Source organism: Lottia gigantea (genome assembly GCF_000327385.1).
Source record: "Lottia gigantea unplaced genomic scaffold LOTGIsca_44, whole genome shotgun sequence".
NCBI lineage: Eukaryota > Metazoa > Mollusca > Gastropoda > Lottiidae > Lottia > Lottia gigantea.
The window spans coordinates 1,361,536-1,374,275 of NW_008709540.1; the positions used below are offsets into that span (position 1 = coordinate 1,361,536).

The following is a 12,740-nucleotide window of genomic DNA, read 5'->3' on the forward strand; positions in this document are numbered from 1 at the left end:
TAAAAGAATAGAGAATATATCAAAGCTAAGAATAAAATAAAGACCCAAGTTGAAAATAACAGATTACAACAACTCGGATTAACGGAAAATCTACAGACTCTATTTCAACCCATATTAAAATCTCAAGAGGATATTAAAAGGAAATTAGAATATAAACCTCCTATAGAACCTACACCTCCCAAAGCGATTGAATATAGTGGTGTTATAATTAGGACATTAGATGATATAAATCGTCTTTTTTCAAACCCTAACCCAGATTTACCAAAGAGCATTTCACGAATCGTTGATAATCAAGGTTTATTGTTTAATGGATTTAGAATTATATTTAGTGGAAATTCACCACAATTCAAAATCGACACAAAAGATTATATATACACATTAACGAAAGGATTAATAGATTTAATGAATGGCGAGGATGTTGGTATTGCCGATTACAAGGATTTAGTAGCATACTCCAAATTTCTAAATGCAATAAGAAAGTCAGGACCCGAAACAAGAAGATTAAAAACGGTTGAAACATATTTAAATAAAGTTATTCCTGATGAAGAGGAATCAGATGATTATGCAGAAGATTATCCACCAATCATACAAGAAATAGACGAATTCGAAGATATGGTATCTGGAGAAGGTATAACGTTTTTATCCGACAACAACGAAGAATTGCTTAATAGATTACGAGTAATATTAGCGGCCATGAAGGAAGGACATCAATCGCACAGACAATTTAATGAAGTGAATTGTATATTAAAAAGACTCTTAGAGAAAGGTATCATAGATAAAAATGATTATAAAAGCGTGATTAAAAATGTCAAATAAAGAACAACTATTCGTCATCACCTCGAATAAATCGGACATCAAATTGTCTCTAGATTATGAGTACGAACTCGATCGCAATCAAGAATATGAATTGGGATTAAAGTATTTCTCTGTTTACAATTCCATTAGAAATATCAACGAAAAAAATAACCAAATAAAAATATCAACAGATAATGGAGTTACATTCAAAACCATACGTTTACTACCAGGAAGCTATGAATACATAGCCATTAACGAATACTTATCTGAATACGCAGGAAGCGTCAATGGTAAAAACAATATCGATTTCGAAGGTAATTTGAATCTAAACAAAATAAAATTGATATTAAGAAATAATAGTCAAGTTGATTTCAACGTAGAAAATTCATTGAATACTTTACTAGGATTTGATAAAAAAAATATACACCCAATCCACTTTAGCACCACACTAAGCTAATATCGAGAATGATATCGATGTGATAAATATACATTGCAATTTAATAAACGGTGGATTTTTCAACAAATACAAACGTCAGATTATTTACAGTCTTCCAACATTCACTGTACTGATGGGATATAGAATTATAGAGAAACCATTTCAAACGACGTATTTACCACTTAATTCCTTTATGATTAAAGATATAAAACTGGAAATCAAAGATGGTAAAAATAGGTTTATAGATTTTGGTAATGAGGAAATTGTTATTCAACTTCATTTAAAACAAAAAATTTAACACTCTTCATTCTCTTCTTGAATAGTTAGATAATCGAAATCATCAAATTCATAGTTTTCATCCAACACATCTCATCTTTATTGTTGTAAGGATACATAATTCCTTCACTGTTTGGTGCTTTTCTCTTAACGAGATTCAGATAACTTCTGAAAACTTTCTTTTGTTTTTCATTAGGAATAACTATTCCATCAGTAAAACTTTTTACCCAAGGTTTCTTAAATTCATTCGTTACGTCATGTCCACTAGCTAATTGAATGTAGTCTTCTACATTAATCTTTTAGTTAGAGTAACCCTTAAACGTTTTCTTTTCTTTTAAAACACCATCGGAAGTTAGAATGATATTGTATTTTACTTTTGGCGCTAAATATAAACCAAATATGATTCCACCATCACCGTAATCATTCTTCCCTTTGCTATATTCGTTTTCAGACACCAACCCAGCTTCATTTAATTTATCCCAATTGCTAGACGAAATGTATAAACTATCGGTATCTGTATAGTATATTTCCGGCTTATAAAATCCATCTATTACGTGAATGAAATTGTTCATTATTTTTTTACTGTGAGATAATATAAATGCACCTAAATGAGTGGGTGTTAATCTCCTCCTCCTTTGGAGGAACAAACTCTTTTTCTTCTTCATTCATCTCAACTATATATTGACTATCATTTACTTTTTCATAGCTTTTGACGTGTGAATCGAAGTTGGCTTCACTCCATAGATGTCTCGATGTATTTATATCCTTTTGAATAGATTTACCGTATAAGGAATTACCTAATAATTTCATGCAATTACTAGCAACCATATCTCCTTCTTTTTTGTATTTATTCCTTAATTCCTTCAAAATTAAAATATAATCTCTGTATGGTGGAGTTTTAAAATTTTCTTCGTAAACTATACCATCTAATATTCTAATAATTTTACCACCGGATTTCACTATTTCTTGAATATCAACTGATGTTAAAACGTCGTGACAGAAACCATTTCTGAACCTGATTTTAGTGCCAGTTTCCTTCTGACCTATTCTATTCGTAAAAGTCATTTTATCTTTAGCTGGTATGGGTTGAAAGAACATTTTTTTGGGATATTCAAACCAAACTTTTAAAATAGCAGTTCTAGGTCTGAATTTTTGTTTATTGAAGAGTTTTACAAATTCTTTTTCTTCTTCTGGTAGAAACGCTCCTGCACTTTCCGCTTTAGGATATTCACCTTCTGTCATGGCGGAAGCGTACAACCCATTAGCGTCAAATGCCATCAGTTTAGAATAGTCCAGTTCTTTGAGTTTAGCGTGAACTTCCGTTTTATCTTTTGGGTTAACACTGTATTCTTTGAATAAATCTATTATTCCTTCAGTGTCACTTTCATTGTATTCTTTTAATATGGCGCAGATCTCATTCATTTTATCCGTTTCAAATGATTTTCGATTTGCCGAAACTCTTCCTCCTTTAATACTTTGTCTGATAAAATATCTTATAAAAGGGTGAGTATGCGAGTAAACTTTTTCTACGTTTTGTTTTTCCGTATGTTTCGGAACCATTCTAGTACTTTCATACCATTCTTCTTCAACCATTTCTTTATCGTAATGATATAAATAATACCAACCCTTTAAAGATAAAGAAGGAGACGTTAGATTATTGGAAACGTTTTGGAAGACAGTTTTTTTCATGGCTTGATTGTATTTTATCAAACAAGCTCCGAGACATAGAGTATCTCTTTTAGCGTAAGGTTCCCATTCAGGTCTTAAAGATTCCCAATTATCTTTAGTGTATTTTGCAATATTAACATCCTCGATCTTTCTCAAATTCATTGGTAGATTAGATGAATTTCCCCATGCTGCCAAACTAGATGATTCGTGTTGATAGGAACATGTTAAATTAATATTTTGCAAATAATTAGAGTTACCCTTTATATCTTTCTGTCTTTTCCATTTTTTCTGTAAATATTCATCAGTGAATGAATTAGTTAAAGGTAGAGACAGAATTCCTCTAGCTGTTTTTAAAGGGCATTGTGTTAGTTTTTTTAAGTTTTTGATCATGATCCAGTTATCAAAACCACTGCCGTTATGGGAAATTAAGGTTAGTCTTTTCTGATCTACTTTTCCTAAACGTTGTAACATTTGATCTATACAATCTGTACCTACAAATATTTCTGAAATGGGATCTGACGGCTTATAATCTAGAGTCTCATTAAAATCACTTAAATCACTTAAGTAATTATTATAATCATCTAATCTTTTCCTCAGTTTTTCCAAATTGACTAAAGTACAACAATAAGGAATGGCTTTATTCGTTTCTTTTTCGCAATAGGTTTCGCAATCCCATGCGTATAAACAATAATCGGCAATGGTTGGAAAAACGTTTAGTTTTAGAAGTGAAACTTCTCCATACGTTTTCATCGTAATTATCTTCTATTTCTTTAATGCCAAAAGCTTTGTTATTTCTTCTTATCAAACAGAAATGTTCTTTGTGTAAATAAAAAACCCAATCTAATTCTTCGGTTACTTTCTTTGGTTGAAAATGTCTATGTTTGGGCATATATATTTGAAAATTAGTATTAAATTTCTTATTGAATTCGCAAATTCTAGCAGTTGTCATAACTTTTCTGTTTGATTTTTGAAAACTGTTGATGAAATCTTGAAATTCTCTCGTGTAGCCTTCGTTTCAAACACGATTAACGCACTTTACAAAGCAGCATCCATCGCTCGGTATATAACAATTTATACCGATATATTCTTTTATCTTTTTGAGTAGGCTAACACCACTACCCTTTTTTGATCTTTTTATTTCTTTGAAATTGTTTTTACGGAAAATGATTTTTCCTGTGAAATACCAATCGGAGGCATCTGATTTTTCATCCAGTGCAGCGAAGAAATTGACAAAAGTTTTGGTATTAAAACCTACAAATTTCATGTCTTGTTTGTATTTTCCATCTTGAGTTATCTCTCCAACTATTTCAATTTGCCCTTTAAATGTTATAAACTCATCAGAGATAAGGTGAATAACATCGAAAAAAAGTTCATTTGATATGAATTTATCCTTTTTTTCATATTTTTTAATTCATCAGAGATAATCTTGTCAATAATATCGTCTAAAATTTTCACTGGTATGAATTTTTTATCGTCTACAATTTCAATTTTATTCATATTTTTAAAGCAAGTCTTTTTAACTAGGAATTTTTATTGTCTCGAAAAAAAAAATTATAATGAGCTTTGATCACCACTAGACTTTTTATGGAAAATCATTTTTCCTGTGAAATACCAATAAGAAATATCCGAATTACCATTACAGTTATGCGATCAGAACCTACAAATTTTATGTCTTGTATGTATTTTCCATCTTGAGTTATCTTTCCATCTAATTCAATTTGTCCGTTAAATGATATAAATTCGTCAACGATTTGCTCAATAACATTGGAAAAAAGATCACTTGATATAATTTTATCAATTTTATTCATATTTTTTAAGCAACTATTTTTAACTAGGAATTTTTAACTTTTATTGATGATATTTCTAAATTTATCTAAAATTTCATTGAATTTTTCTAATTCTTCAATGGTTATGTTCTTATCTTCTCTCGATCTTTCGAAAAAAATGAATAATTTATTAAGATATGTATTTAAAATTTCTGTTTTCTTTTTATAATGAGCTTTCTGTTTTGATGTAAAACCTAAAGTAATCAAACCACAAGATGAAGTTTGAACGGCGGTGAACGCGGCTAATACAGTTGGGACAATTATTGAAAGCATTAATCCACCAGTTACGGCTGTTGCCATCGTTATCCCTACTGTTAAAACTGTACTTAATGTTTTGAAAACAGAATCGATTTTACTCCATGTTTTTCTACATTTGTTGAATTGTTTTAGTTTTTCTTTTAGTTCGTTTTGTTTTTCTATCATGTAGTTTTGTCTACTTTCGAGTTCCATTTTAGGTAATTAAATTAAGTGAATTTCTGATAAAGCTACTTCGTGTTTACTATCTTCAATAAAAACATTTACAGTTACTAATGATATTTGTTCTTTCGAATCATTAATCTTATTCAGATGAACTGAAAATTTTGGTTTTTCAATATAGATTGATATATAAACATATACACCATCTCTTATTAAAAATTTTTGATTTTGTTGACATTTATGAATATCGAGTGAGGTAAATATATCATTATCAACAAAATATAGTTTTACGTATTCAAAGTCTGTTGCTCGTAAAAACTCATAAAAGCTTATATCATTTTTTTGTGGTTCTGGATTTCTAATAATATTCGTTGATGGTGGAGTTTCAGTCTCCATTATCATATCAAAATCACTCAGAGTAAGAAAATCTTCTTCTTTATCTGGTATGATTAACATTCTAAACCTATCTATATATTTTCCACTCGATTTAATTTCATATAAGTGATCAACCTTGTTGTTTTCGTCGTTACTTTCATATTCTTTAGTTTCTACAATTTTTCTACCATTGATAAAATGAAGAACTTTTTTAACGTTTAATCTTTTAATTGCTTGAAAGAATGTCTGAAGAATAATGAATCAACTTTTAGCTGTATTACAAGTTTTCCATTGAAATAAAAACCATTATCATCATCTTTATCAAAAAAATTATAGGGGAAAATAGTATAATTTGGAACAGAATATAGTCTAATATTTGCTGTAAATCCATATGTTTTATATTCATAGTCTTTTGATTTATCAATATTATCAGTAATAGAAGCATTCTCATCTCTCAAATTTCGAAATAGAAGATAGAAATAATATGATTCTTTCTTGAGAAACTTTTTTTCTAATGCTAGTATATTTTTATCCTGTTTTAAAACTAGGTTATTAATAGTGGTTATCTGTTGTTGAATAACACTATCATCAATGTTCTGTATTTGTTGATGAATATGGGTTTTGATTTCGCTATCATCTATGTTTTGTATTTGTTGTTGAATATTTGTTATTTCTTTTTGTAATTCAGTTTTAAATTTAGTTAATTCCCGTTGCAATTTGTCTTCAATTATACCTGGATTAATATTGGCTATTAGTTGTTTAAGATCTATTTTTTGCTTTGTAATCTTATCATCTAAATTAGATATTAATGAACTTAAAGTTTGTAACTGAGTTTTATCTACTACATTGACTAATTGTTGTTGAATAAAATTTTTTAAACTTGTTACTTCTTGTTGTAATTTATTATCATCAATAAAATTTTTATTATTTAGTTGATATCGCCTATTCTTTCGTTTAAATGTCCTTTATTTACTTCAATTAAATTTAATTGTTCCATTAAATATTTCTTGTGAATGGCATCATTATCGTTTTCCGGAGACTTTAAATTAGTTATGCTAAAATTGTTCATATCTAAATCACCTTGAAGAGTATCTCCGATTTGATCCACAAAGTAAGGTTTCGATTTATTTATCCACGCTGTAGTGTTAGGTTTTTTAGTTTCTAAAGATAAAGAACCTAATCCAAACTTATTCGCCATTTTTATTGAGTTAAATTTATTACAATTTCTTCAAACTGTTTTCCTAAACTCAACTGATATAAAACCCAAAGTGAAAGCTGACCACAAAACTTTTGTCCCGGTAATTGAATTTGAAATGTTGAACATTTGATTGGTTTATTAGTCAATTGGATTATCTCTTCAGTGGGTTCTAATCCATAAGAATCGAAGAAATAAAAGTCAGAGTCTTTGTACAAAGCAGAATGATGAACTCTTTTGATCGGAAGTATGTATATTTGTTATAGCGTAAAATTTACCTTTCTTATATTTCAGATCATTTATTTCATCTCTCATACAATAATAAAACGGTGATATATATAACTCATTCGCCCATTTCATAAGTTGAAAGTTTGTGGTTGTATCGGTTCCATATTTATCGAGAAATTCATTCATTTTTAAAAGTCCGTTTTTTTGAAATATATACGTAGTTTGTGTTTGAAAAAAATTGTATTACATTCAATAATATTTTGAACATAAATTTGCATTTAAATTTAAAAAATTTAAAGCGTAAATGCTTGTCTACATCTCTTAATCTTCTATCAAATTCTTCATCATTCATTTTCAAAAGTCGGTTTTTTGAAGTTCATTTTGATAAAACCTACCTATGATTTGTTCTTTGTCTTGATCGATTAATTCATATGTCGGAGGTGATGTGGTGTTTACTTTACCAACGATAAATATTTCGTTCGTCCAGTATCCAACGTAACCTTTTTCGAATTTACTTTTATATTTGAAAATACGAACGCGATCTCCTACTTTAAATTTCGGTTTAATATTTAAATTCTTTATTTCATAGTTATGTTGGGCGTTATTTGACTTTATTATATTTGGATTACTCGAGGCTTGTGTTGGTGTGACACCTATAGACGAATGTATTTTGTTATTGTATTCATCTACAACAACTGGTAATATTTTAAGCCATTTTTGAGAATTCAATTCCGTGAACTTTTTGAATAATTTATTTTTTAGAGTCCTTTTAAATCTTTCTATTACTACAGCTTTACCTGAAGGTGTTTTTGGTGTATGAAATGTAGGGAATTTATGAAATGTAGGGAATTTAGGTGTAAGAATTTATGAAATGTAGGGAATTTAGGTCTTTTGCTGTAAGGATTTATGAAATGTAGGATGTTTAGGTCTTTATGGGAGCTTTCAATTAGGTCGCATTTTCCTCATGAAATGAAATGAAATGGGGAATCCCCTTATGCGACCTAATTGAAAGCTCTAGTACTACTCAGAACCACGCGAAGCCTGTGGATCTAGTATTCGTTTGGGTTGGGATTATCATTTGAATCTAGTCGTAAATCTAAACGGGTTCCTGGTCCCAATGGTCCACCCCTTGACAAAATGGTATAAGGACCCTAGATTTGGGACCGGGGCCTTCTATTGACTTACTTTGTTCCTTTGTGGTCAACATGATGCATAATGAAATTGTTGACAGAGTAAATGTATATTTCGTCTTAAAGGGACTGTAAAGTGGTTTTCTATTATTTTTTATGTGTATCGGAGACACTGATAGCATCAATTTGCACAATTCCGATATTAAATCAACGTCTGTGGTTCCTGCAATTCCAAAAAAACTAAGTGTTTTTTGACGTCACCAATCGTTAAGAGCCTTTCTTTTGTGATAATTCATGTTTGACGATTATCAGTGTCCCCGATACAAATGAAACCTATTAACATTTGTTTGGTGAATTTCTTATGGACGCTTTGTGATCATCGTACGTGATCGAAATTCTGTTAACCTTGAGGTGCACCCGCTTGAGATGCAATGAAAAAATGACGACACTTCTGTACAGGACACGTAAACACGTATTTTAATCAAAATAGCCTGGTCCATGTGATTTCATTAAGATGGCAACATGGGCTACTAAAAAGAAACAATGATTCCCCCGTCTGTAATGACAATATAAAATGAAGCAGCTACCGTGGTTTCGTTGGCACTGAATAAAATGCAAGTATCTTTGTAAGACATTGTCAGGCATTTTGTATCTTCTTGACATTTCTGAATGCATTGAGGAAGACTTGGATTGCTAAGTGGATTCAGGAATAGGACTGGAATAGGATAATAGCTGCATTCGGCTGGATTGCTTAAATAAGTATATCCACACGTAGAGATGACAGCACAAGCTCTTGAACAATTACTATCGGGTACGGTAATTTTAACGGCATTCACAAACAAAATAAAATAAGAATCTTTTCTTACACCTGAAACATAAATACTGGTCGTTATAAAAAAAGAGTTTTTCTTTATATGAATCAAATATAGCTTCTACCGTATTTTGTTTTGGAGTGAGAAAGTATTTCAAATTAAAGAAATCCGACTAATATTGTGACGATTATTACTTAAACTACCTTAAATAAAGTGGACTTTCTATGTTCAAGTTTAAAGTCATCCCTGGATGTACACAATTATCTTGGTTTTTTCATTGAAAGAAATGTATAAGAATATTGATCACATACTTGGACAAGCTTGCTTTTCTGTCCAGGTACCATTTTCACCACATCTCAGAATACCCTTCACACCAATTAGAGTACAATTAAAACTAAAATCTTCATCAAATATTCTGGATTCTGTTACATCATCAGAGTTAGTGATATTCACACCTTGTGGACACCTTACAGCTGAAATAGTCAAATAAATTTACGAGAAAATGACTTGGAGTTTCGTGAAAGGGGAAGCCAAACTTTTACTTATTTATTTATATTGATCCAATAATTTACTGAAAGTGCGAGATTTTGATAAGTTTGGGCAAATATCAAGCTTGAGTTATGTGATATTCCTATATAATATATAATGTATAACTATTTTACCTGGTTCACTTGGTCCACAATTCAAACCGTTTTCCTGTAATTCAGACCCCTCTGGACACGAACAGTTATAACTACCAGGTTCATTTTGACATTTATATTCACACGATCCATTATTGGTTGCACATTCATCTATATCTGAAGAAACAACAGATAGGTGACTAGGGCTGTAAACAGCACTGAGCGTGGCCCGAAATATATTGCCACTACACTAATGGGGCCTTTAGTCTTTTGCAAATCTATAAGATTTCCAGGTTTCATGTAGATGAGTTGACCAGACTCATAAAAAAAAAGTAAAAATGTCTTCATTTTTCAACCTGACGATAATAGAGATAAGGAGATAGAACCTTACCCTGGCAGGAAAATACCGAGCCATTCGATTTACAATCGATGTCCAGACTCATTCTATATCCCTTTTTACACTGACATCGCTTGGTTTTATTATTCTCTCCTGAACACATCGCATTGGCTGGAAGTTCACCATCACAAACTAAAATAAATAAATATATAATCAATGTAGGTATAAGAACCACACAACATCATATGTGGAATGGGAAATACAGTAAAATATATAAAAAAAAAACAAGCAAACAATGAATAAATAGGTAAATACTGTGAGCTGCGACATAATTAATATTTTGACCAAGTGTACCTTTATCGCGTCATTTTCAGTTTCGATTGGTTCGTTATTAGATATTTGTTTTCTATGGGTTTGTAGTCTTGACCTATTTAGATGGAAAGATTGGATAACGCACTTTGAAGATAACAGTTCTGAGCATTTGACGTTTTCTACCTACACAATTCTTTAATCAGACTCGGAGTGTTATTTAACATCGTTGACTGTCACTGCCCTGGTAAATTTCACTCACTACATACTACAGTCTTCATCAGCTCAAACTAAAGCCGAATCTTAGGATGTAAAAACACAATTTCATTCCGCAGTTTCTTTGCATTCGGATGACATCTAATTTTCACCGTAAGGTTATACTTACCGTTCACATCGTCTTCACAAAGTTCAACGTCAGACTCTACTAAAACTAATGCGACCACAATAACGGCGAACACACCCAATACTCGAATTGAAAGCATGATTACTGTACACAAATTATTGTATGAAGCAATGATGAAACGAGTCAGTATTTATAACAAAATATCTATCTATACCTAAATAGATAGTATTCAAAATGACATATGCGAGATCAGCAGGCGGGTCTCTGACACTTTATATACCAACGGTTGTACAGCTGTGATTTGTGAGTTGCCAATGATTTGCTAGATGAAAAAGCAAGCATAGTCTAAACCTGCAATGGTTAGAAAATTTTTAGAATATTTAAGACATATCAGACCTCAGATCTTATTTCGTCTCCATATATAATGTTAGGTGTAAATTGCTGTAACACTTTCTGTCCGTCTCTATTTCTGTTTGCCTGTCATGGCCTTCCCGTGGAAAAGTCGCCACGATAAAATGAGGTTCATATTCTTTTGTTCTGTACCTTTGTCAAGATAATAGAATGAGAGTCAAGCCCTACTATTCTGTACCTTTTCAAAATTAAGATGTTCATCTTCAGTATGTAATGGAGAAATAAACAGGTACGTTTTTTGAATAGTTCAGTATAGTTTCAACATAACAACAGCACAATAGAAGAATTGGTCTGAGTTCGGTGCTGCATGGCATTGGACCCACAGAACATCGTAAACATATTTGTGCAAATGTGCGAAATTTTACGAAATTTATAAATAGAGATATTTCTCCAAAATAGATCTCAAAAGTACAGGAGGTCAAACGAAAGATTGCCATATTCTGGTGTCAAACGTATCTTAGTCAGAAATGGGACTTGTTCCGCTCAACTAATCAGTAGTAGTTTTCACAGCTTACCGCCGCCATTTGAACCTTCTTAGCCATGTGTAAGTATTTTTGAAGAACTTGATAAATCAATATTTATTGTGCAGCGACGTCATTTCCTCTCATAGACTTACCAAGATTTACATCTTTGGGATACCCAAATTTTCTGAATTGTGATAAGCTTGTGAATGAAATATATAAAAAGTGAAATTCCTAGTTTGAGGTATTTTTGTATGGAAGTATAACGTTGCGAAAAATGTCGATTGTGTTGCATCTTTAAATTTCAACTGAATGTGTTAAACGTTTTCTGCATTTGTGTGACATTTCTTTGTATTTGGATAATACTTATACATTCTTCATTTTTACAAATCGACAATTGTACTTGACAAATGCATTTTGTAATGACGCCATTGGTATTTTAGCTGCAACACAATTTATTCAAGGCCCAAATCAACCCTCATTTTGTGGTTTCTGGAAGAAAGAATGATTTTTTTGCTCGTTAAGTATTGTGTTAGTTGCTAGTGCCTGTTATCTACATAAACTTAAATCGCTTTAAATTGAGAGTATTCAAAATGACAGATGCCAGATCAATATTCAACACATGAGACTTTGACACTTCATACATCAACATCATTGAGAGTATTCAAAATGACAGACGCCAGATCAATATTCAACAGTTTGACCAATCCATCTACTAACCACTACGACTACCAACAACTATACCTAGTTTACACTGGCAGCGAACGTTGACTAGTCAATTACCTACCTACCCAGTGCGTGTAAAGTTCCGAACTGCCTGAATTGAGTTAAAAACGATCTAAAATCGGAAACTAAATTTCCACCAAATACTATGAATAATATTGGAAATGACAACGAATGTATATTTAAAGGGGTATTCCACTTTTTTATACGCCCATATAATAATTTGGTCGTATACAGTAATCGCCCATCGGTCCGTTCGTTCACATTTGCTTTTTATTTTGTGGGTCAATGTTATTATGAAGATGATCCCTATCGATGTTCGTGATGATCTGACAATTTTTCACCGAAATATCGTGTCTGACTTTTCGTTTTCACTCT

The 12,740-nt window shown here is 31.3% G+C and overlaps 3 protein-coding genes across 3 annotated transcripts; all 3 read right to left on the reverse strand.

Annotated features, from left to right (window-relative positions):
- Window positions 1–2,086: 2,086 nt before the first annotated feature.
- Window positions 2,087–3,925, reverse strand: LOTGIDRAFT_164273 (hypothetical protein; the record flags this gene model as incomplete). Its single annotated transcript, XM_009060775.1, has 1 exon — window positions 2,087–3,925. One exon carries the CDS (start codon window positions 3,923–3,925, stop codon window positions 2,087–2,089), a length of 1,839 nt encoding a protein of 612 aa, XP_009059023.1.
- Window positions 3,926–5,460: 1,535 nt separating this feature from the next.
- Window positions 5,461–6,991, reverse strand: LOTGIDRAFT_164274 (hypothetical protein; the record flags this gene model as incomplete). Its single annotated transcript, XM_009060776.1, has 2 exons — window positions 5,461–6,039; window positions 6,767–6,991. The coding sequence occupies 2 exons, from the start codon at window positions 6,989–6,991 to the stop codon at window positions 5,461–5,463; spliced, it is 804 nt and encodes a 267-aa protein (XP_009059024.1).
- A 1,810-nt stretch (window positions 6,992–8,801) lies between these two features.
- On the reverse strand, window positions 8,802–10,913 carry LOTGIDRAFT_233842 (hypothetical protein). The gene is made up of 5 exons (XM_009060777.1): window positions 10,810–10,913; window positions 10,170–10,307; window positions 9,821–9,955; window positions 9,470–9,631; window positions 8,802–9,214 (listed from the first exon to the last, which is right to left on the reverse strand). Exons 1-5 carry the CDS (start codon window positions 10,904–10,906, stop codon window positions 8,877–8,879), a joined length of 870 nt encoding a protein of 289 aa, XP_009059025.1. The 5' UTR covers window positions 10,907–10,913; the 3' UTR covers window positions 8,802–8,876.
- Between the last annotated feature and the right edge of the window lie 1,827 nt (window positions 10,914–12,740).